Below are 24,456 nucleotides of genomic sequence, written 5' to 3'. Positions count from 1 at the left end.
GACGCTCACTAGATTACATTCACACTGCAAGAATAAAATCCTACCATCTATGGGCGAGGTTTTAATACATCCTCCCAATGCCTCTGGTTAGTCATTTTTCTTGCATGACTTAAAGGCACATGGTTATGCATGCCAACCCAAATGTTTATGTAAAAACTTGCCTTCTTCATGAAAGATAATATGCAATAAATCGACTTCAGAAGATATGAAGAAAAAACGGAGCACATACCATGTTGAAGATCACTTCATTCCTTTATTGCTTCCAATCGGGGTGTGCGGTAAGAGGGTAGGGAGGGTGCTTCGGGGGAACCTCGGGCAACGGTCCTTATCACGCTAGAATGCGCTTCATCAGGCCCTGAGGGGGTGTGCGGTAAGAGGGTAGAGAGGGTGCTTCAGGGGAACCTCGGGCAACGGTCCTTATCACGCTAGAATGCGCTTCATCAGGCCCTGAGGGGGTGTGCGGTAAGAGGGTAGGGAGGGTGCTTCGGGGGAACCTGGGGCAACGGTCCTTATCACGCTAGAATGCGCTTCATCAGGTCCTGAGGGGGTGTGCGGTAAGAGGGTAGGGAGGGTGCTTCGGGGGAACCTCGGGCAACGGTCCTTATCACGCTAGAATGCGCTTCATCAGGCCCTGAGGGCCTGATGAAGCGCATTCTAGCGTGATAAGGACCGTTGCCCGAGGTTCCCCCGAAGCACCCTCCCTACCCTCTTACCGCACACCCCCTCAGGACCTGATGAAGCGCATTCTAGCGTGATAAGGACCGTTGCCCCAGGTTCCCCCAAAGCACCCGTCCACCCTCCCTATCCTCTTACCGCACACCCCGATTTGAAGTAATAAAGGAATGAAGTGATCTTTAACATGGTATGTTCTCCGTTTTCCGTCATATCTTCTGAAGTCGATTTATCTGCATGAACTGTTTGACACGTGAGCACTACTGAATATTGCACTAAGGGGTAGTACATGAACACAGGTGCAGAAATCCTTAAAATCAAGTGCAGCGGTGTATCTGTTATATCTGGCGGTGCCGGTATTTACACTTCTTTGCAGTGTGTATAATATGTAACAGTTTGATAAAAAGTCCATATACTGTTTATTGAACAGCTGTAGCTGGGGGACAATAGGGGAGATATATCAAAACCTGTCTAGAGGAAAAGTTGCCCAGTTGCCCATAGCAACCAATCAGATCGCCGCTTTCATTTTTAACAAGGCCTCTGCAAAATGAAAGAAGTGATCTGATTGGTTTCTATGGGCAATTGGGCAACTTTTCCTCTGGACAGTTTTTGATAAATCTCCCCCAATGTCTGTAGCGATTTGATCCATGTATAGAGTTAAGGTGTTCTTCTTCTGATATGTTCTTGAATGTATACATAGTAATCACAACCACCCAAACATTGGGGGAGATTTATCAGAACCTGTCCAGAGGAAAAGTTGCTGAGTTGCCCATAGCAACCAATCAGATCACTTCTTTCCTTTTTCAGAGGTCTTTTCTGAAATGAAAGAAGCAATCTGATTGGTTGCTATGGGCAACTCAGCAATTTTGATAAATCTCCCCCACTGATTATGGGTTACGTGCACATAAAAGTCTATTGAGCTCATTCTCATCCATAAACACCTGTAGTGATGGTCCCCAAAGAACTGATCTTTGACCTCTAGTGCCCTATTGCCTTAGTAAAGTCTAGGCCAGGGGTCTAAAACTGTGGCCATCCAGATGTTGCAAAACTTCAACTCCCAGCATACTCGGACAGCAGTTGGCTGCAGCATGCTGGGAGTTGAAGTTTTGCAACATCCGGAGGGCCACAGTTTGAGACCACCAGTCTAGGGAGATTGCTTAATATTACAGTTACCAATGTGTTATAAGAGAAAGCCTGACCCTACACACCTCAGTATGGGGGGCGAGACACTATATGAACAGTACCAACAGTACCAGACAGCATACATAATCCAGAAAAGGTAGTCCTAGATGACCTTGGAAATACGCTCTACCCTCCTTAGTAAGCATTGAGTACATATGTAGTCACTTTCCATTATAGATACAGAAACTATAAAGAGGACATGCTATACTGGGGGTCACTCACCTCATGCCCCTTGGGCAGATAGTTGCAAAGCTAACAGTGGTCTCTCTTGGTGCTAGCCATAAGATACTGTACTGTACATTGCAAAAAGGTTACTTTACACAGTATTTACATGATAAAAATGTATTTAGGTAATACTGGAGTACTTTCTGTGCTTTGCATTGGTTTCATTTTGACTCAATTAATCTTTATAAAATATAGCAGAGATTGTTTAGAAAATACTGAAGTTATTTTCTATTTTAAATAAAGCTGAAAACAGGTTAGCTTATATATACAATACTTACAGTACACATAACCCATAGGCACAGAAAACCTGGTCGGGGGACCAAATAGGAATGTCCAAAAGAATTCTGTGATAAAACTGGGAAAACCAACTTAGGGGGCATTCACACCACGTTTTGTGCATACGGGGGCTGGATCCGGCAGGGCGAGGGGCAAACCGGGCGCTCCCGTACCCCGGCCGGATCAGCCCGTGACTCCATTTACTTTAATGATCCAACCGGAGTCAAACGGTGACTGCGGTCGGCTCAGTTTTGACCCGTATGCGGTTTTGGACCGGACCTAAAACCGTAGTATATTACGGTTTTTGGTCCGGCCAGGAAACCGCACACGGGTCAAAACTGAGCTGACCGGAGTCACCGTTTGACTCCGGTTGGATCATTAAAGTAAATGGAGTCACGGGCTGATCCGGCCGGGGTACAGGAGCGCCCGGTTTGCCCCTCCCCCCGCCGGATCCGGCACCCGGATGTGCAAAACGTGGTGTGAATGCACCCTTAGATATTGGGGTACATGGAAGTACTGTATATCTATTGCCCTATTACTGCCACCTTGCACATGTGTATGGGTGTTCCTCTGTGTCAACCAGTGTCAGACTGAAGTACCTTGAGCCCACCAAATAAATTATTCTAAGGGTCCATCACCCAGCTGTATAAAATAAAAGAACATGTCTACTTGTATTTACTTCAGAAACTCTATTCTTTGTTTTATATAAACAACCCACTTAATCTCTAAAAGATGAAAGTTGAAAGTATCCCAATAAGTTGTTGACCCCCAGTTGCAGGTAATGTTATCATTTGGTTGCTTCATGACAATCCATTGTGGCTGGGCCCAATGATCTCCTCCATACCTTGTCTCACTGGATGACATTATAGTCCCCTGATGAACTAGCTTGACCCTGAAACCCGTACAGCATCTCTGCTATCAAAATCATAAGCGAATATCTATATCTCATTGCAGATATGTAAATAAGAATTGAAGACAACAATGACTGACATCTGGCTGTTTGGGAAACTCGCTTTTGTACATTTATTGTTTCTTGTACTTCCTTTCCCACCTCACCAGTGGGAATAGTTTTCCTGTGGAGAAGGATATGGATACCATGAATTCTTTTCTCACCTTGATGATGAATTCTTGTGTTTCTTCGTAATGCTATTTGAAGGAATTCCAATGCCTTAGTATGGCAAGGTGTTACACTAAATATGAACTGCAGGTTACGGATGGAATGTGGGGGAATTTGTTGAGGAATGGTTAAGTCAACCACATGTAGCTTATAAAGTATCAACACTGTTTCAAGTAACCGGTCAAGACCTTTGCACTTTTATGTCAATCCTTCCACAGGACAAGGATTATTACTAGTGTTGAGCGGCATAGGCCATATTCAAATTCGCGATATTTCGCGAATATATGGACGAATATTCATCATATATTCGCTAAATTCGCATAATCATAATATTTGCTTTTTATTTTCGCATATGCGAAAATATACATATGCGAAAGTTCGCATATGCGAAAATTAGCATACGCAAAGTTTCGCATATCCGAAAATTCGCACGCCAGTCTCACACAGTAGTATTAGAGCCTTCTTTACACCACACAAGCTGGAAGCAGAGAGGGATTATCCCTGTGATGTGTACTGTGAAAAAAAAATTATTCGTAATTGCGAATATATAGTGCTATATTCGCGAATATGCAATATTCGCAAATAAAATTCCCATTGCGAATATTCGCGAGCAACACTAATTATTACACAAAGGTCAGCTCTGTAGCTTCGGAAAAAGCCACAGCTGTTAGTGGAATTTACATAATATTTTTCACAAAAAAACTGTGTATTGGAAATATACATAGTAATGCAAATCCATCTAGTTACCATGACTCCTATATGTTGTACTTTAAAAAGGAACTGTCAGTTAAAAATGCCTCATTACCTGCAGGCATCACCCAACACTACCGTGAGAAAATCTAGATAAAATTTGCTTGTCATATGTCAAAAAACATGTAAGAAGATACCTGATCTTAAACTACTCAAGATTAATACAGGCTCCCTATAAATCACTGAAACACCTCTAAGCAAAGTTTTTTTTGGGGGGGGTCAGTGGCCTTTATTATAGAATGCTATATAACAGTGGTCTTCAACCTGCGGACCTCCAGATGTTGCAAAACTACAACTCCCAACATGCCGGACAGCCAAGGCTGTCCGGCATGCTGGGAGTTGTAGTTTTGCAACATCTGGAGGTCCGCAGGTTGGAGACCACTGCTGTATAAGATCAAAGATCACTCCTTAGTATACCTATAAAGAATACAGAACGAATGGTATCCAATCCTACCTTTATTATTACATTGCCATAGGACATTTACTGTAGACATAATGGGGGAGATGTATCAAAACCTGTCTAGAGGAAAAGTTGCTGCGTTGCCCATTGCAACCAATCAGATTGCTTCTTTCATTTTTGAAAAGGCCTCTGAGAAATGAAAGAAGCGATCTGATTGGTTGCTATGGGCAACTCAGCAACTTTTTCTCTGGACGATTTTGATAAATCTCCCCCAACGTACCTTTCGGCAAGACCAATGTACTGAATATGGACTTGTACCTACAATAACAGGCTCAAAAGGAAGATTTTGTCTGCTTGCAGAATAGGAACTTGTGGCGATAGATGTTCTACCTACATAGCTAGGGATGAACAAACCTTCCAAGATTCTTTCTAGCAGATTTAGCTCGAATCAGGTGTTGAATTTGTTTTGAATTTGACAGCCAATTCGAACTGAGTGCAAAGTGCCCAGCCCAGAGAGAAGGCATTAAGTGGCAATGCAGAGCATCAACCCTTAACTTCACAAACTTGGACAAACAGTAAGCAGTAATGCATAACAGGTGACCAACAGTTTTGGTCACCTGTCCATAAAAGGGACACTGTGGAGCTGGAAAGGGTGCAGAGACGCGCGACTAAACTAATATGGGGCATGGAACATCTTAGCTATGAGGAGCGATTAAAGGAGTTACAATTGTTTAGTCTTGAGAAGAGTATATTAATGGCCCATACAAAAAATATGGAGAAAAACTGTTCCAGGTTAAACCCCCCCAAAGGACGAGGGGGCACTCCCTCCGTCTGGAGAAGAAAAAGTTTAGTCTCAAGGGGCGACACGCCTTCTTTACCATGAGAACTGTGAACTTATGGAACAGTCTACCTCAGGAACTGGTAACAGCAGGAAAAAATAACAGATTTAAAAGAGGATTAGATACATTCCTGAAACAAAATAACATTAATGCTTGTGAAGAAATTTAAAATCCCTTCCCTTCCCCAATATCGCGCCACACCCCTACCCTTCAATTCCCTGGTTGAACTTGATGGACATATGTCTTTTTTCGACCGTACTAACTAGGTAACTATAACTGATGCTGCTTACTCTACAGGAGACAGGACTTCTGTCCAAATGACAGGAGTCCCTGCTTCTCTACTTAGTTTCCATGGCACTCTACACTAGGGCACCATGGAAAATACTTATTGAGCAGGAGGTATGCCTCCTGGTTATTGAAAGCACTGAAGTGTATGCCTCCTGGTTATTCAACGCACACTTAGCCAGATGCGGAGCCCCATGCTAGTGAGTGTAAGTGCTAACGCATAACATTACAATTTACCTTTGTCTAAGAACAGTAAGCACTGATGCATAATGCTTACTATAGAATAGAACTGGAGGGAATTCCGCCACCTAACCGCCACCATGAGGTACAGGAGCATAGACAGTGAGTGGAAACTCACTGATGTGATCCCACGGAAAGCCACCTGTATCATGGGGACCAAACATAACTTATAGCTGACCTCAATCTCTGGCTCATATGTAGCTCTAAAGCCAAAGAAAAATAAGAAGTGCTGCAAAGAGTATAGACTCCGGTCATTTTGACATTCCCTGCTCTCTTGCAGTAAGCAGCAATGCTCTAAACCAGTGGTCTCCAACCTGCGGACCTCCAGATGTTGCAAAACTACAACTCCCAGCATGCCCGGACAGCCGCATGCTGGGAGTTGTAGTTTTGCAACATCTAGAGGTCCACAGGTTGGAGACCACTGCTCTACACTATGGTGCCATGGAAACTTCTAACTAAGCAGTAGTGTTGCTCGCGAATATTCGCAATTCGAATATTATTCGCGAATATCGCATATTCGCGAATTCGCGAATTTCGCGAATATAGCGCTATATATTCGTAATTACGAATTTTCATTTTTTTTTTTATTAAATTTTTTTTTTTCTTCACAGTACACATCACAGTGATCACCCCTCTCTGCTACCAGCTTGTGTGGTGTAAAGAAGGCTCTAATACTACTGTGTGAGACTGGCGTGCGAAAATTCGCATATGCGAATATTAGTGTATGCTAATTTTCGCATATGCGAATTTCCGGGTATGCGAATTTCTTGTATGCTAATTTTCACATATGTTAATTTTCGCATACGCGAAATTTCGCATATGCGAAAATAAAACGAGAATATAACGAATATGCGAATATTCGCGAATATATGACGAAAATTCGTCCATATATTCGCGAATATTCGCGAATTCGAATATGGCCTATGCCGCTCAACACTACTAAGCAGTGAGGCAGAATTCTCAGTCCTGTTAGTATCTAGGGCCTATTTACACTACATATTTTCTGAGCGAAATTCCACTCTGGAGTTTCACTGCTAAAAATACAGAGCAGCAGCCTCTTATTGCTTTCAATGGGATTCTGCTGTGCCATTGACACTATGGAATTTCAAGACCCCAGAAGTTATTTACCACTTACCTGAAGAATGCCTTGTTGCTAAGTTAGTGCAGAAACAGGGTCTTCACCTTAAAGCAAATCCCCAATAATTCAGATTTGGATAAATCAGCACTTTTGTGTACAATTTAGAACAAATTCAGTTGTTTCCCAATTGATTCATTAATCTTTATCTATATCAAAAACTATGAACAAACATGCTTAAAAATTGTGAAACAAGGTACACAGTAGGGGATAATGTTTACCAAATCCACAGCAAGTTTCAATTTTCTGCCTTTGCCCTGTATCTAAATATTGTAGTCAGGGCAAAGTAGATTGTTGGCACCCCCTGGCACGCCCTGCCCATCACATGCACTTCCTCCCATAAGTATGCTACGTTCATAAACATTCTTATTACAGTAGAATCTCCCAATAGCGGACAATCAGGGGGAATAAAAAAGTTTTTGCTATTGAGAGATGTCCCCTATTGGGAAAAAGACTCAAAATTCCTTTTAAATGTCTGAATACTGTACTGTACTCACTGCAGAGTGTAACTACCTATAATATATTATAAAAAGCAATATTACAGCAGAATCTCCCAGTGCCGTTTAATCTCCCCTTATCTCCCTCCCCCGTTGCATGCCCCCTTTTGTGCCCTGTGCTATCTTATTCCCCCTGTGCCTTGTGCCAAATTATCCCCCCCTTACCCCCTGTGTTACATCATTTCCCTTTGATCCCCTTGATCATGCCATTTCATTCCCCCATACCCCCAATAAAGGAGGGTATGATTTGACACAGGGGAATAAAGTGGCACGGGGGAAGGGGGGGGGTATGTATCTGGCAGATGTACAGAAGCAGGAGACCACTGTTTAAACATCGATCTTCTGCTTCTGTGCTGGGGCTTCTGCAGGGGGTGCAGCGGGGACTTGGGGCCCTTACTGGGGTATTGACTGTACCCCCTGATGGCGGATCTGTGTACAAGGTAGGGCCGGCACATAAGCTTGGTTGTCCCCTATTGGGAGTGTATTGTCCCCTATTGTGTCCGCATCCACTATTGGGAATGTCCCCTATTCGGAGGGTGCAAATATATTAAGTCTTATGGGACTCTGCTGGGGAATAAAAAACTGTCCGCTATTGGGAGGTGTCCCTTATTGGGAGGTGTCCACTAAGGGAGATTTTACTGTATATACCAAACTATATAAGCTCTTTTAGTGTGATGTCCCAGTACAGGACATGGTCCTGTACTAACCTTAGGTCCTGTCAGGTTGAGACCCTCAGTGACCTGGGTGCTCCCCTGCAAGGTCTCTCCCTGTTGTTCCATAATGTTGTGTATATCACTTTAATGCCTAGACAGTATCCTTATGTGTAGGTAGTACAAAGGACCTGTGGGATGTCTCAAGGACCTGTGTAAGTCTGTCACATGTTATGTTATGCAGTCACATGATTTGTTGTCACATGTTTTCCCAGCGAGCACCAACTTAACCTATGACCCGCAGCTTGACCAATGGGCTTTAGTCCAGCCTTCCACTATATAAAGGGGCGCACATTACAATTCTCTCTCTCTTATGATCTTTGCTGAGGAACAGTTAACACCAGAGATCTCAGTGCAAGTGATCAGCATCTGGAAGACCCCAAAAGCTACAGCTATTCCAGTAAGTCTCAAGTCTATGTCTGCTGTCACTGAAACTAGTCAAGTCCTGCATATAGTCAAGTCAAGTCCAGTCTCGAGTCAAGTTAATTACAAGTATATTGGTCCAGCAAGCTGCGAGAACCTTCTGGGTCCTGGCCACCTCTCTGGGAATCTGGCCTTAGCTGTGAAGATAATTCCATCTGTCTTATACTCAGTAAAGCCTCCGTTTGACCATAACTGGTTGTGGATAGCGGAGGTACGGAGGCGTGTGTTGTTCCGGAACCCTAAAACCACACTGGTGTCACAAACACTAGGGGTTAACAACACCTTTCCCCCTGGGTTAATACTATCTGATCTCACCACTCACACCGCTACACCCATGGTCCCGCCATACACCCGTGGGTCACCACATTAGTATCTATGTGTGCAGGTAATAAGAGGTACCTTGTATTTCCTGTTATTCCCTCATTCTGGTAACTGTCACTGTTTTTTATAACCTAAAGCCATGTCTTAAACTGAAGAGGGTGTCTGCCAATGGTGGCTAATCTGCCAAGAATTTTCTACTTGTGAAAACATGAAAAGAGGATCTGCAAAAGAATAAAACATTTACAGAGAATTGACATATCCTGTAAACATAGAGTTATTAGGAAGTACAAAAGAGTTAGGTATTATATCAAGCACCCATGTAAAAAGTGTGAGGCAAAAAAATCGCAAACACATTAAATTCTGTAACCTTGTATATTTATGGACTACATCTCTCCCACGTATAGAGTGCTCTAATTATAAGTGTATATTTCATCACAGGGTGCGACCACATGATGCGGTTGATTCTGGGGGGCTCATACTGGATGTCAGACACAGCATTTGTGCACCATAATGGGGTTATCACGTGCAAGCACATGGGTGGCACATTCGTGGGGCAACACTGCCATTTATAAGTGGGGGATCTGGGATGATGTCACTCCCTGAAGGAGGTCTTTGTACGGAAACGACATTGGAGTGTCATCACTATGGGTCTCACAGTTTGATTTTAACTTACCTAGGTACATGTATTTGTGTTTTTTTCAATATTGCAGTGATTGTTCTTTCATGTACTTTGCATTAGATGCACTTGACACTTTATATGTGGACTATTTACACTGCACTTGTGTTTACTTGTATATACACCTTTCTGTGCCTGCCTGTGAGGCCATTTTTTTTTTTACTTCAAACGACTCTTTATTTCTTGTTTGGTAGTTCCTGGTTTTGTTTACACAATGCTGTTTTACAGCAGTGGCCACTGTGCTTACATTTATTTTGACTGCATTTGATGCTTTAGGTTTTGTATATTGGAATAGAAAAATCAGTAACCCCAAATTATGAATAAATCAATCTACATATTATACATTTATTATACAAACTATCCATTTCACAAGTGGAAGAAATTGGATCCCTCTTTCAGACTCATTTGGGACCCTCCCTGTACCTCTTTCCTGAAGGAATTGTGGCCATAGATGTATGACACCCAGTTTACTAAATATTTAATGCTGCACCATTGTGCATTGTTTTTATAGAGACTATTTAACCCCAGTACCTGCTTAAGGGTCAGTTTGAGGCACATACATGATGTATGGTGTCACTTACATGATGTTATGCTGTTCTCCTAATATAAAGGAGGAGATGCAGTGACCTGGTTCGAATCCGGGTCATGGCATCTCCTGATATAAAGGAGAAAGAGCACCATGCTGAGCCATGCTGACAACTGTCTGTCTATGTACAGTATACCTGTAAATAAAAGAAAAAAAGAGACTGGCGGAGGCGTCTCGTATATTACCACTTAAACTCTTTAGGGAATAAGGTAGGGAGAACAGACTTGAATGGCCCTTAGGTAGTGGCCGCTCACCTGGAGGGAATAGGAAATTTGCATATAACCCACCACAGTGGGCGACCAATAGGAGGAGGAACAGCTTCTATGCCCAGGATCCCAGGAGAAGAAGGGATCAAATCCTGCTGCAAGCGGATGAAGGTGGAGAGAAAACGACCCTTGAAGTGGCGCTGCTGTATCAAGTAAAAGATGGAGGCCAGACCAGAGATATTTCAAAACACTGGAGTGGTTTATTTGGAAGCATAAAAACAATAAAAAATCTGTTTTTTTATTGTTTTTATGCTTTCAAATAAACCCCTCCTATAAACAGTATAGGCAGACAGCTTCCAGGCAGTGGCTGGTGGCAGAAGGAGATGGTCCTCATGAAGGACTACTGTACTCATGCACATAATAGGAATGAATATTTCTCTGTGCTTGGAATCCTCCATATCAATCAGCAAATTGGGAATACAAGGGCTGTATTACAAGATGTAAGGCAGTGGTCTCCAAACTGCGAACCTCCAGATGTTGCAAAACTACAAGACCTAGTATGCCTGCACAGCCTTTCACAGAAATAATTCTTGTCACATAATATAGCATACAAAATATTGCTCCTTTACATTAGGGTCATTTTTTATCTTTATTTCCTGTAATTTGTTTGTGCCTATTTTTCCTAGAAAACAAAAGTGTTGGAACCTTTAAGTGCGTTTTCATAGTTCTAAACGTTTAACCATGATGTAGCATTAAATGGGCACTGTCCCTTTAAAAAACTTTTGACTTGTTGTAAAGACGTGTCAAAAGTTTTGATTGGTCAGTCTGTGACTAGCTGCAAGAAGAGCTTACAATGTAAGTCAATGGGATTGTCTCGGTCAGCCACGCTTTTCTCCTGCTCATTCTAAAGGTTTGGGGAAGATTTATCAAAACCTGTCCAGAGAAAAAGTTGCCCCTAGCAACCAATCAACTCACTTCTTTTATTTTTAAAAAGGCCTCTGCAAAATGAACGAAGCAAACTGATTGGTTGCTATGGGCAACTGGGCAACTTTTCCTTTGCTCAAGTTTTCATAAATCTCCCCCTAGGACCCTGACATATCAAAACTTGTAGTCATTTTTCCATTACAATTGCATCCTAATATCTGAAAAACTTCACTTAGAGCCCCTTGTTTCTATTCGGTCCCCTTTGAGCTATATAAAAACTCTTGACATGTCTCTAGGACAGGTACACTGTAAAAATTCTCCCCTCACTTACGCTGGAGGTGGAGTCAACACAGCCAGGCTTCAGACACTAGAGAGGAAGGCTACCTCCAATACCCGAAGTTAGGCTGCGCTGCCCCCCCCCCCCCCCCAAAAAAAAAAGGGAAAAAAAGTAGGCAGCACAGCAGTGAGTACAGGCTGCAAGTGTGCATTGGTGTGATGGCCCTATATGGTACAGTGAGACTTACAACCTGTAAGTTACAAAGCTGTGCATTGTAAGTTGGCATCGCCCCCCAGCGGGTGGCACCTGAGGAGGACAGCCCCCGACCCCTGTCTGAGAGCGATAGGAGTGTTAATAAAGCAGTCACACTACTATTACCCCAGACAGCCAGTGCAGCTCTGGAGATGCTTGCAGAATAAGACAGCAGAATAGTAAATGCAGCTCTGGAGGTAACATGTAAGATATGATGCAAAAGTAGAATAGTGAGTGTGGTGAGGGTGTGATGAGGGCAGATGGAATTAACCCTTTGTGTTCATGATGCCAGGGCATGGTTTATCCTCTACACCATCCGAAGGAATACCGCTGGATCCTGGGCTAGGCACAGGGGCAAATAATGACTTTGAGGCAAAGTTACGGAGCAACGGCAGCTTTACTGAGTCAGACAGGTGTAACAGTCTATACAGCTTGGCTAGGCCCACAGAGGTGACCAGTGACTTTAGAGACCTTAGGGCTTGCTGGGACTTATAGTGGACTTGGACAATTTGGATGCAGGCCACGCTGACTTGAGACAGGATGACTTGGACTGACTTGACAATGAAAGACTATGACTGACTTCACCCCTTCTGTAGCTTACCAGGCTTTGACTTGACCTGTGGGGCAATGGACTTGAGAATGCTTGTCTGACTTTAGACCTCCTCTGGACTCCAGACACACACCTAGGACTTGACCTTGCTGCAACTCAGCTAAGCATAAAATAAGAGCAGAGGCTCCATCCAGGGCTTATATGAGGGAGACTTTGAGGGGTCTGATAGGTCACCCTTAGGTCACATGGTCACTGATACCTCCCTGGGTTACAATCACATGACAACAGGTTAATCTCACGTCAACTGTTCTTAAAGCTATAACACATTTTATATACAATACACAGCATGACATAGGCATAGAAGTACAGGAACAAGGGGAACAGGTGCAAGGGGGCCCAGGGGACACTGTATGGAGGTTGCCTGACAGGCCAGCAAGGGTATAGGGATGCAACTCCTGTACTGGGCCACCACAGTGAGTGCAGCTATGGAGTTGACTGGAGGATAAGACACGATGTAACAGCATAATAGTAACTGCAGCTTTGGAGGTGAATAGGATAAAGCATAATATAACAACAGAATAGTGAGTGTAGCTCTGGAGGTGATAGGAGGACAGGGCATGATGTTACATCAGAATAGTGGCTGCAGCTCTGGTGGTGACAGGAGGATAAGACATTGGCCCTTATTTACTAAGAGTGGAGTGTAGGTTTCTTTGTGGGTTTTAACTCCCTACAATTTATTTTCCGGGTATTTACTAAGCTTTCCCTACATTTTCCACTTTCCCTACACTTTGCTTTTTTTACACATGCTCTGATCTGTCTGGTTTTCCTCAGCTCAAATTCACCACGTTATGTGGAAACCTTAGTAAATATGTTAGGTTTTTGTGAAAATGTCGGGAACACGCCCCTTTTAGGAGACCACGCCCCCTTTCCCAGCAGCCACCCCCTTTTTCTAAGCAAAATGGAGAGTTAGTGGGGCTTTTTTCAATTCTGGAGCAAGTTCTGGTGCAAAATCTGGCGGAGACAGAATTTCTGGCCCAATGCAACCGAATCTGGCGCACAACCAGACAAAATATTTCGGGTTTGCAAAAGTAAATGAGGGCCAGTATTATGTAACAGCAGAATAGTGGCTGCAGCTCTGGAGGTGACAAGAGGGTAAGGCATGGTGTAAAAGCAGAATAGTGAGTGCAGCTTTGGAGGATAAGACATGAGGTAACAGTAAAATAGTTGCTGCAGCTCTGGAAGTGACAGGAGAATAAGACATGATGAAACAGCAGAATAGTGGCTGCAGCTCCGGAGGTTACAGGAGGATAATATATGATGTAAGAGCAGAATTGTGGCTGTGGCGCTGGAGGTGTAACAACAGAGTAGGAATGCAGCTTTTGAGTTTTCTAAAGGATAAGGCATGGTGGAACAACAGAATAATGAGTGCAGCTCTTGAAGTGACTGGAGGATAAGACATGATGTAACAGCAGAATAATGATTTCAGCTCTTGAAGTGACTGGAGGATAAGACATGGTGTAACAGCAGAATAGTGACCACACACACATACACACACACCTCTTGCTTCTTTTCTTCCTGTGCAGTAAGGCTTAAGGACCTGTGGGTCATGTGACTCAGGTCCTTAACCCCTTAAGGACCAAGGGCGTACAGGTACGCCTTTGCTCCCTGGTACTTAAGGACCAAGGGCGTACCTGTACGTCCGTGGGAATTTCGGTCCCCGCCGTGCGCCGGGCGGGGACCGGGCCGGGGTGACTGCTGACATCTATCAGCAGGCACCCCGTGCAAATGCCCAGGGGGGTCATCAGACCCCCCCCATGTCAGCGATCGGCGCAAATCGCAAGTGAATTCACACTTGCGATTTGCAGCTATTCCGGGTCTATAGTGACCCGGTCACCCGGAAAATAAAGGGGATCACGGATGTCCTAGACACCCACGATCCCCCTCTAGCGATAGAAGTGAGGTGGCAGAGGTGCCACCCCTCCTATCTCTGCTATTGGTGGTCTAGACGCGAGGGGTTTACTTTCGGTTTCACCGTTCTGCCCACCCACAATAGGCGGGGCAGGATGGGGAAACAGACAGGGACCGGCGCCGAAGATCCACTTACCCATCGGCAACGGCAGCGGGCGACGATCAGCGGCGGCAGCGGGCAACGATCTGCGGAAGAAGAGGGCGGCGACGCAGCTCCCTGGATCCGACGGAAGCCAGTTAGTTACTTAGCAACATCTGGAGGGCTACAGTCTGAGACCACTATAGTGGTCTCTAAACTGTAACCCTCCAGATGTTGCAAAACTACAACTCCCAGCATGCCCAGAGAGCTGTTTAGGCTTGCTGGGAGTTGCAGTTTTGCAACAGCTGGAGGTCTACAGTTTGAGACCACTACACAGTGATCTCTATACTGTGCACCTCCAGATCTTGCAAAACTACAACTCCTAGCATGCCCACACAGCAGTTTGCTGTCTGGGCATGCTGGGAGTTGTAGTTTTGCAACATCTGGAGGTCCACAGTTTGGAGACCACTGTGCAGTGGTCTCTAAACTATAGCTCTCCAGATGTTGCAAAACTGCAACTCTCAGCATGCCTAAACAGCAAACAGCTGTCTCTGCATGCTGGGAGTTGTAGTTGTGTACCTCCAGCTGTTGCATAACTACATCTCCCAGCATGCCTTTCGGCGATCAGTACATGCTGGGAGTTGAAGTTTTGCAACAGCTGGAGGCAGACTGGTTGGAAAATACTGAGTTAGGTAACAGAACCTAACTGAAGGTTTTCCAACCAGTGTGCCTCCAGCTGTGGCAAAAGTACAACTCCCAGCATGCACGGTCTGTCAGTACATGCTGTGAGTTGTAGTTTTGAAACAGCTGGAGGTTTGCCCCCCCTATGCGAACGTACAGGGTACATTCACACTGGTGGGTTTACAGTAAGTTTTCTGCTTCAAGTATGAGCTGTGGCAATTTTTTTGCCGCAGCGCAAACTCCTAGCGGTAAATTCACTGTAAAACTCCGCCAGTGTGAACGTACCCTAAAAACACTACACTACACTAACACATAATAAAGGGTAAAACACTACATATACACCCCCTTTACACTATCCCCCCAATAAAAAAAAAAAAGTATTGTACGGCAGTGTTTCCAAAACAGAGCCTCCAGCTGTTGCAAAACAACAACTCACAGCATTTCCGTACAGCCACTGACTGTCCAGGCATGCTGGGAGTTTAGCAACAGCTGGAGGCATCCTGTTTGGGAATCACTGGCGTAGAATACCCCTATGTCCACCCCTGTGCAATCCCTAATTTAGTCCTCAAATGCGCATGGCGCTCTGTCACTTCAGAGCCCTGTCGTATTTCAAGGAAACAGTTTAGGGCCACATATGGGGTATCTCCGTACTCGGGAGAAATTGCAATACTAATTTTGGGGGCTTTTTTTCCTTTTACCCCTTATGAAAAAGAAAAGTTGGGGTCTACACCAGCCTGTTAGTGTAAAAAAAAAAATATTTTTTACACTAACATGCTGGTGTTGTACTTTTTATTTTCACGGGAGGTAAAAGGAAAAAAAGACCCCCCAAAATTTGTAACGCAATTTCTCCTGAGTACGGAAATACCCCATATGTGGGCGTAAAATGCTCTGTGGACGCACAACAAGGCTCAGGAGTGAGAGTGCACCATGTACATTTGAGGCCTAAATTGGTGATTTGCACAGGGGTGGCTGATTTTACAGCGGTTCTGACATAAACCCCCCCAAAAAATACCCACATGTGACCCCATTTTGGAAACGACACCCCTCACGGAACGTAACAAGGGGTATAGTGAGCCTGAACACCCCACAAATTTTCATTAAAGTTGGATGGGAAAATGAAAAAACATTTTGTTTTTCACTAAAATGCTGGTGTCACCCTAAATTTTTCATTTTCACAAGGGAAAATAAAAAAAAAATCCCCCCAAAATTTGTAACCCCATATCTTCTGAGTAAGAACATACCCCATATGTGGATGTAAAGTGCTCTATCGGTGCACTACAATGCTCAGAAGAGAAGGAGCGCCATTGGGATTTTGAAGAGAAAATTTGTCCGGAATTGAAGGCCACTTGTGTTAACAAAGCCCCCATGGTACCAGAACAATGGACCCCCCCATATGTGACCTCATTTTGGAAACTACACCCCTCATGTAATGTAATAAGGGGTACAGTGAGCATTTACGCCCCACAGGTGTCTGACAGATTTTTGGAACAGTGATCCGTGAAAATGAAAAATTTTATTTTCCATTTGCACAGCCCACTGTTCCAAAGATCTGTCAAACGCCAGTGGGGTGTAACTGCTCACTGCACCACTTATTAAATTCTGTGAGGGGTGTAGTTTCCAAAATAGGGTCACATGTGGGGAGGTCCACTGTTCTGGCACCATGGGGGCTTTGTAAATGCACATGGCCCCTGACTACCATTCCAAACGAATTCTCTTTCCAAAAGCTCAATGGTGCTCCTCCTCTTCTGAGCATTGTAGTTCGCCCGTAGTGCACTTCAGGTCAATTTATGGGGTACCTCCATATTCAGAAGAGATGGGGTTACACATTTTGGAGGGTATTTTCTGCTATTAACCCTTGCAAAAATGTGAAATTTGGGGGGAAACACACATTTTAGTGAAAAAAAAAAACAAATTTTTTTTTTACATATGCAAAAGCCGTGAAACCCCTGTGGGGTATTAAGGCTCACTTTATTCCTTGTTACGTTCCTCAAGGGGTCTAGTTTCCAAAATGGTATGCCATGTGTTTTTTTTTTTGCTGTTCTGGCACCATAGGGGCTTCTTAAATGCGACATGCCCCCCGAGCAAAATTTGCTCTCAAAAAGCCAAATATCACTTCTTCTCTTCTGAGCATTGTAGTTCGCCCGTAGTGCACTTCAGGCCAACTTATGGGGTACCTCCATACTCAGAAGAGATGGGGTTACACATTTTGGAGGGTATTTTCTGCTATTAACCCTTGCAAAAATGTGAGATTTGGGGAGAAACACACATTTTTGTGAAAATTTTTTTTTTTTTTTTACATATGCACAAGTCGTGAAACACCTGTGGGGTATTAAGGCTCACTTTATTCCTTGTTACATTCCCCAAGGGGTCTAGTTTCCAAAATGGTATGCCATGTGGTTTTATTTGCTGTTCTGGCACCATAGGGGCTTCCTAAATGCAACATGCCCCCCAAAAACCATTTCTGAAAAACGTACTCTCCAAAATCCCCTTGTTGCTCCTTCCCTTCTGAGCCCTCTACTGCGCCCGACGAACGCTTTACATAGACATATGAGGTATGTCCTTACTTGAGAGAAATTGGGCTACAAACACAAGTATACATTTTCTCCTTTTACCCCTTATAAAAATGCAAAAATTGGGTTTACAAGAACATGCGAGTGTAAAAAATGAAGATTGTGAATTTTCTCCTTCACTTTGCTGCTATTGCTGTGAAACACCTAAAGGGTTAAAATACTTACTGAATGTCATTTTGAATACTTTGGGGGGTGTAGTTTTTATAATGGGGTCATTTGGGGGGTATTTCTAATATGAAGACCCTTCAAATCCACTTCAAACCGGAACTGGTCCCTGAAAAAAAGCGAGTTTCAAAATATTGTGAAAAATTGGAAAATTGCTGCTGAACTTTGAAGCCCTCTGGTGTCTTCCAAAAATAAAAACTCGTCAATTTTATGATGCAAACATAAAGTAGACATATTGGAAATGTGAATAAAAAATTTTTTTTTTGGAATATCCATTTTCCTTACAAACAGAGAGCTTCAAAGTTAGAAAAATGCAAAATTTTCACATTTTTCATAAAATTTTGGGATTTTTCACCAAGAAAGGATGCAAGTTACCACACAATTTTACCACTATGTTAAAGTAGAATATGTCACGAAAAAACAATCTCAGAATCAGAATGATAACTAAAAGCATTCCAGAGTTATTAATGTTTAAACTTATGAATGTTTAAAGTGATTAATTAAAGTTATTAATGTTTAAAGTGGTCAGATGTGCGAAAAACGATCTGGTCCTAAGGTGTAAAATGGCCTGGTCTTTAAGGGGTTAAAGGGGTACTCTGGTGGAAAAACTATTTTTTTTTCTTTTTTAAATCAACTGGTGCCAGAAAGTTAAACATATTTGTAAATTACTTCTACTAAAAAATCTTAATCCTTCCAGTACTCATTAGCTGCTGAATGCTTCAGAAGAAATTCCTTTCTCTTTGGAACACTGATGACATCACGACCACAGTGCTCTCTGCTGACATCTCTGTCATCTGACATCTCTCTACATAGCAGATGTATATTAAGGGTGGCTTAGTGGTTAGCATTGCTGCCTTGCAGTGCTGGGGCCTTGGGTTCAAATCCCACTAAGGAAATAAATAAAGACTTATTATTATTATAATAACATCAGCAGAGAGCAGTGTGTTTGTGATGTCATCAGAGAGTATTCCAAAAAGAAAACAATTTCCTCTGTAGCATCCTTCAGTGTCCACAGGACCCCCTGCATCAGTTTCCCCATTGTAAATATGTTGTACTGTATAAAATGTGTTATCACATTAAGAGTTATACCGTGTGATTGTTAACCAGGAGGTACCAGTGACCAGGTGACCCCAAGAGTGACCTTTGCGCTCCCTGCTAAACTCCCCCATAAAAGCCTGCGAGAAGCTAGCCTCTTTCTCTTTTTGCACCAAGTCTTTGCTGAGGTAGTCAAGTCTAGAGTGTGTCCAAAGTATTGGAGGCCTCAAGTCAAGTCCTGCAGCTACACTCAAGTGCAAGTCAGCTAAACCTGCAGCATTGTCTGTCATCAGTCAAGTCAGTCTCTGTCAAGTTGTCAAGCAACGTGGCCTGCACCACATTGTCTAGTCCTACTACAAGTCCCAGCAAGCCCTTAAGGTCTCTGAGTCACTGGTCACCTCCTTGGGCCCTGGCTAAACTGTATAGACTTTACCAACTGTCTACTCTCAGTAAAGCTACCGTTGTCCGTAACTTGGGGTCGGAGTCTTTATTCCCCCCATGCCAAGTGTAGGATCCAGCAGTATACCTTTGGGTGGTTATAGGCTGAACTATGCCCTGGCATCACAAATACAAGGAGTTAATGCCATCTGCCCCTAGGGTAACAACATCTGCCCTGCACCTCACACCCCGCCACTATAACTCAGTAGCCAGGTAGCTGATGACTGACATCAGAGATCCCCTGGTCATTTAACTGTTTAAATCAATAGCAATCAATAGCAATGGATCACTCAAGGACATTTATAGAGTTGTCCCTAAGCCACTCCTGTGTTGTCTTGGCTGTGTGCGGACTGTCATTGCCTTGGTGAAGGGTGAAACTTTGGCCCTGTCTGGGCCAGGTTTTTATTAAGAATTCTTTGCTCCATTCAGCTTTCCCTCAACCCTGAACAGTTTCCCTGTGTCAGAAACTTAAAAGTAATCCCCACAGCATGATGCTGTCACCACCATAATTTCCTGCACGGGTGGTATTGGGCAAAGGATGAGCAGCGCCTGGCTTTCTCCAGACATGATGTTTACAATTGAGGCCAATCTTGGTTTCATCAGACCTGAGAATCTTGTTTCTCACAGTCGGAGAGTCCTTTAGGCTTTCATGTGTCTTTTACTAAGGAGCAGATTCTTTCTCCCCACTATGCCATCAAGCCCAGATTGCCAGAATGCTGCATCGATGGTTGACCTCCTGGACATTTCTGCCATCTGTACTCAGGATCTTTTGAGCTCACCTAGAGTGACCATTGGGTTCTAGGTCACCTCTCTTACCAAGGCCCTTCTCCTCCTTTTTCTTAGTTTGGTGGGGAGGCCAGCAAATGTTTTTTCAAACTTGTTCAATTTAAGAATTATATTGGCCACTGTGCTTGTGGGAATTTGCGGTGCATCAGAAATGTTGTTGTACCCTTCTCCAGATCTGTGCCTCTACACAATCCTGTCTCTGGGCTCTACAGGCAGTTCTTTCCACTTCATGATATGATTTTTGTTCTGATATACATTGGCAGCTGTGAGACCTTATATAGACAGTAATGTGTATTTCCCAATTGTGTCCAATCAGCTGAATTTACCACAAGTGACTCCAACCAAGGTGTAGAAACATCTCAGAGATGATCAAGAGAAATGCCCCCCACCCCCACCCCCGTCAACTACATTTCAAGTGTCATAGCAAAGAGTCTAAATACTTCTGCCCTTGAGAATTTTTTTCTATTAATGTGCAAAAATGACTAGCATTTTGTTTTCACATTCATTTTATTGGATATTAAGTGCAGAATGATGGGGAACATTTTTACCACAAGGTCATGTCCCTGCAAAATTTTTATTTTTCATTTTTAATCAGTTTGCAAAAATGACTAACATTCTGTTTTCACTTTGTTATTATGAGGATATTGGGGAAGATTTTATAAAAACCTGTGTAGAGGAAAAGTTGACTAGTTGCCACGGGCATAGCTACAAGGGGTGCAGAGGTAGAAGTCGTACTGGGGCCCTGGTGTTTAAAGGGGCCCCAAAGCACGTCTGCCCATTAGGGACCAGTATTATAATTGTTACATGGGGCCCTGTTGCAGATTTTGCATCGGGGCCCAGAAGCTACAAGTTACACCTCTGCTAGTAGACCATAGTAACCAATCAGATGGCTTTTTTTTTAATTTTCAGAGGCCTTTTAAAAAATAAAAGAAGGTTTTGATAAATCACCCCCACTGAGTGCAAAATCATGGGGGGGTGACTTGAATTTCCATATATTTTTTTTTTTTTTTTTTAGCACAGGGCCACAATATAACATTACATGAAACAAAGTTCCAAATACAATGACTGAACACAACATCAATTCTGCAGCAGATCCCGTACATGAATGTACCAATAGAGAAGAATGTCCTATTAAGTATTCCTGGCGTACAAAATAAAATTCGTATTCACATGCATGGTAGTGAACCACCACAAGTCAAGCTGATGACTGGTATATCTGTGAAACACACAGATCTCATGGGGTCCCAAATTAGGAGGGGTCTGCTTCTCTGCATTTTGCCAAATTTGCCAAGAAATGGGATAAACTTATGAGCTTACATATCTATTCATACATAACTTCAGGGTAATCCCCCCTCCATTCTCAGAGCAGTCTTCTCTCCAAAGGGAGAGAACTGCCTGCATAACAGTATTTAATGATGTGCTACCTTAAAGTAACTCAACACAATTTACTATTGTCAACCCGACATGTTTTGTCGGGTTGTGCGCCAGAATCTGGTGCATTGTGCCAGAATTCTGTCTGCGCCAGAAATGAGAAACCCGACCAACTCTCCATTTTACTGAGAAAACCCGAAAAAGGAGTGTGTCTGTTGGGAAAGGGTGCGTGGTCACAGAAAAGGGGCGAGTTCCTGACATTTTCACAAAAACCCTACATATTTATGAAGGTTTCCACAGAAAATGTGGTGGATTTACAGAGGTGGACAGAGGTGTCAGCAGAGAGCACTGTGGACAGACAGAAAAGAAATCCAAAAAGAAAAGAATTTCCTCTGTAGTATTCAGCAGGTAATAAGTATTGGAAGGATTAAGATTTTTTAATAGAAGTAATTTACAAATCTGTTCAACTTTTTGGCACCAGTTGGTTTAAAAAAAAGATTTTCCACCAAAGTATCCCTTTAAGCCTTACAAAGAAGTGAGGGGTGTACTCCCTTATGGGAGATACTGTAAATCTCTAGGCTCTCATAAAGGTTTATATATTTCTGTGTGTATTTTCCTTAAAGCATTAGGGACATCTTCCTATTCTCTCAAAAGGAAATGGCCTTGCTGTGCCGTGCGCTACAGGAAATGTTCATGTCTCAACTACAAACAGCCTTTTACAGCCTAAAATGTCTTCTTACAAGGACAACAAATACATCTGTCAGTAGATCATTGTCATTTCACTTGTTTTTTGTAGTAAATATTTGTGAAGCACACCATGGAGACATGGCAGAAATTATCTACAAAGGCTTGTGTGTACATATAGAGTTGCTCAACTAACTAAAGTCATTTCCAATTTTCTATAAATATTACTTAAAGGGCATCTGTGATGTAACTGAACCCTATAAAACGGTCTGCACCATTTAGCTGGGGTTAGTGTCCCTATGCTAACCATAACTTATTATGTAATGTGGCTATAGTCTGTTCCAAAATTTTTTTTTTCTTGTGTTCTGCATGGAATGGTGACCACTTCGTGCACAGGAAGAGCTAGGGTCCCAGTAGTCGGACCCCCCATGATCAGACACTTATCCCAGGGGGCCAGGGGGTCCGCAGTGCCCATGGGCCACAAGGCCTCTCTCTGTTCCTATAGGGGAACTCCGGTACTTAAAGAGTAGCTCCCACCATCCTTTTTTTTTCTTTCTGTCCCTGCCTATTGCCCATCTATCCCTAACCACCTCCCTGCCTTTAATTTTTTTTTTTACTATATTAAAAAGGCCTTTTTGTCTGCCTGGTAGTGTGCTCATTACCAGGCAGACTTTCCCAGCAGGCGCGATGTCACTGATGCCTGCTGGGGGGTCCGACTTCCACCCTTAGTTCTACATAGGGTGCCTCCAGTTGTTTCACCACTACAACTCCCAGCTTGCCCTGACATCTATTGGCTGTCAGGGCATGCTGGGAGTTGTAGTGGTGAAACAGATGGAGGCACCCTGTGTTAAAAACAATATCTTTCCATGGCCGCGGCGCAACCCGAAACCCAAACGACCCCATCACCCACCCACGAACACAGCTACCCGAACCCCACTGCGCAACCCGCTCTCCCCCATACCAAAGTGCAGGACAGTCCGTTGTGAGGTGGATACCAGCAGCAGCGATGGGATGCTGGGAGGCGGGGCCGGCGTGCGAGGGCAGGGAGCAGGGAAGCATCTGTTCTCAGCGCTCGCTCCCGCCTGTCTGATTGACAGGCCGGCATCGGTCCGAATTCAGGGATGACGTCACGCCAGGCTGCAGCCAGCCACTAGGAGGGAGACCCTTAGTGGCCGGTTTTCAAATGTAAATTAAAACATTTTAATAAAAAAAAATAATTAAACTATATTAGAGATATGTTGTAGTACATAAGTACTACAACATATAGGGAAAAAAAAGTTGGTCACAGTGGCCATTTATCAACTTATCCCCTATCCACAAGATAAGGGATAAGTGTCTGATCGTGGGGGGTCCGACTACTGGGACCCCAGCTCTTCCCGTGCACGAAGTGGTCACCATTCCATGCACTAAGCTGTGTTGACCACCACATAGAGCAGTGTCTGACACGCCCCTTCCATGCATCTCTATGGCAGGAAATACAGCACTTGTCAGGCACAACCATAGAGATGCATGGAGGGGGAGTGTTGGGCACCACTCGTGCTTGGGGAGAGCCAGGTGTTCTGCTTTAATTGACACACAGGCTATGCCCGCAGATGGCCTATGGGTTTTTCCCGCGTATGAGCAGCCAATGAGGTTTGTACACAGTGTGACTAACAGACAGCATGTGTTGTATTTTAGGCCGATTTGAGTATACAGCGCTTCAGAATCTGTGTGCACTACATACCGTATATAAAGGATTATTATTATCATGCAAGATGGTAGTTTCTTTATCTGTCCAAGGATGTGACAGGGTTGATCTACCAAGAAGAACACAGAGCACTGAAAGCCTCTGCTTCCTAAAATGCTTTCAATAAAAACCAAATCCAAAAATGGGTTGAATCACATAATATTGTTCCTACATGTATAGTCCTCGCTCTGATTTTTTTTTTATTGCAAATTATATGTGCATTGTGCAACTGGGAGACATTTTCTACTGGAAGCATATATGGTGTTACTGTACTGGGGGTTATTAGCTTGCTGTGTAAGGCTCTGAAGGACCTCATTAACTTATGGTTAGGTTCGTGTTGTGATGTTGAATATTTTGGCAGCAAGAATAGCACTGTATGCTGAGCTATTTATCTTTCTGAATCTTATGAA

General features: G+C 43.5%; 1 protein-coding gene across 3 annotated transcripts in view; it reads left to right on the top strand.

Moving 5' to 3' along the window:
- The window catches only part of CAV1 (caveolin 1), a 64,700-nt gene that overhangs the window by 897 nt on the left and 39,347 nt on the right, over positions 1–24,456 (top strand). The window contains exon 1 of one of the 3 annotated variants that reach the window (XM_056573857.1): positions 715–862. The exons of 1 other annotated variant lie outside the window; for it this stretch is intronic. In XM_056573857.1, the coding sequence (XP_056429832.1) occupies positions 860–862 (3 nt within the window). In that variant the 5' untranslated portion in view covers positions 715–859. Of the gene's footprint in view, positions 1–714; positions 863–8,611; positions 8,729–24,456 lie in introns of those variants that run through there. One more of the 3 variants, XM_056573854.1, reaches the window with a different exon arrangement.

Source organism: Hyla sarda, chromosome 4 (genome assembly GCF_029499605.1).
Source record: "Hyla sarda isolate aHylSar1 chromosome 4, aHylSar1.hap1, whole genome shotgun sequence".
Lineage (NCBI taxonomy): Eukaryota > Metazoa > Chordata > Amphibia > Anura > Hylidae > Hyla > Hyla sarda.
The sequence above is the reverse complement of the archived record's forward strand: the minus strand, read 5'-3'. Positions and strand labels throughout refer to the sequence as shown.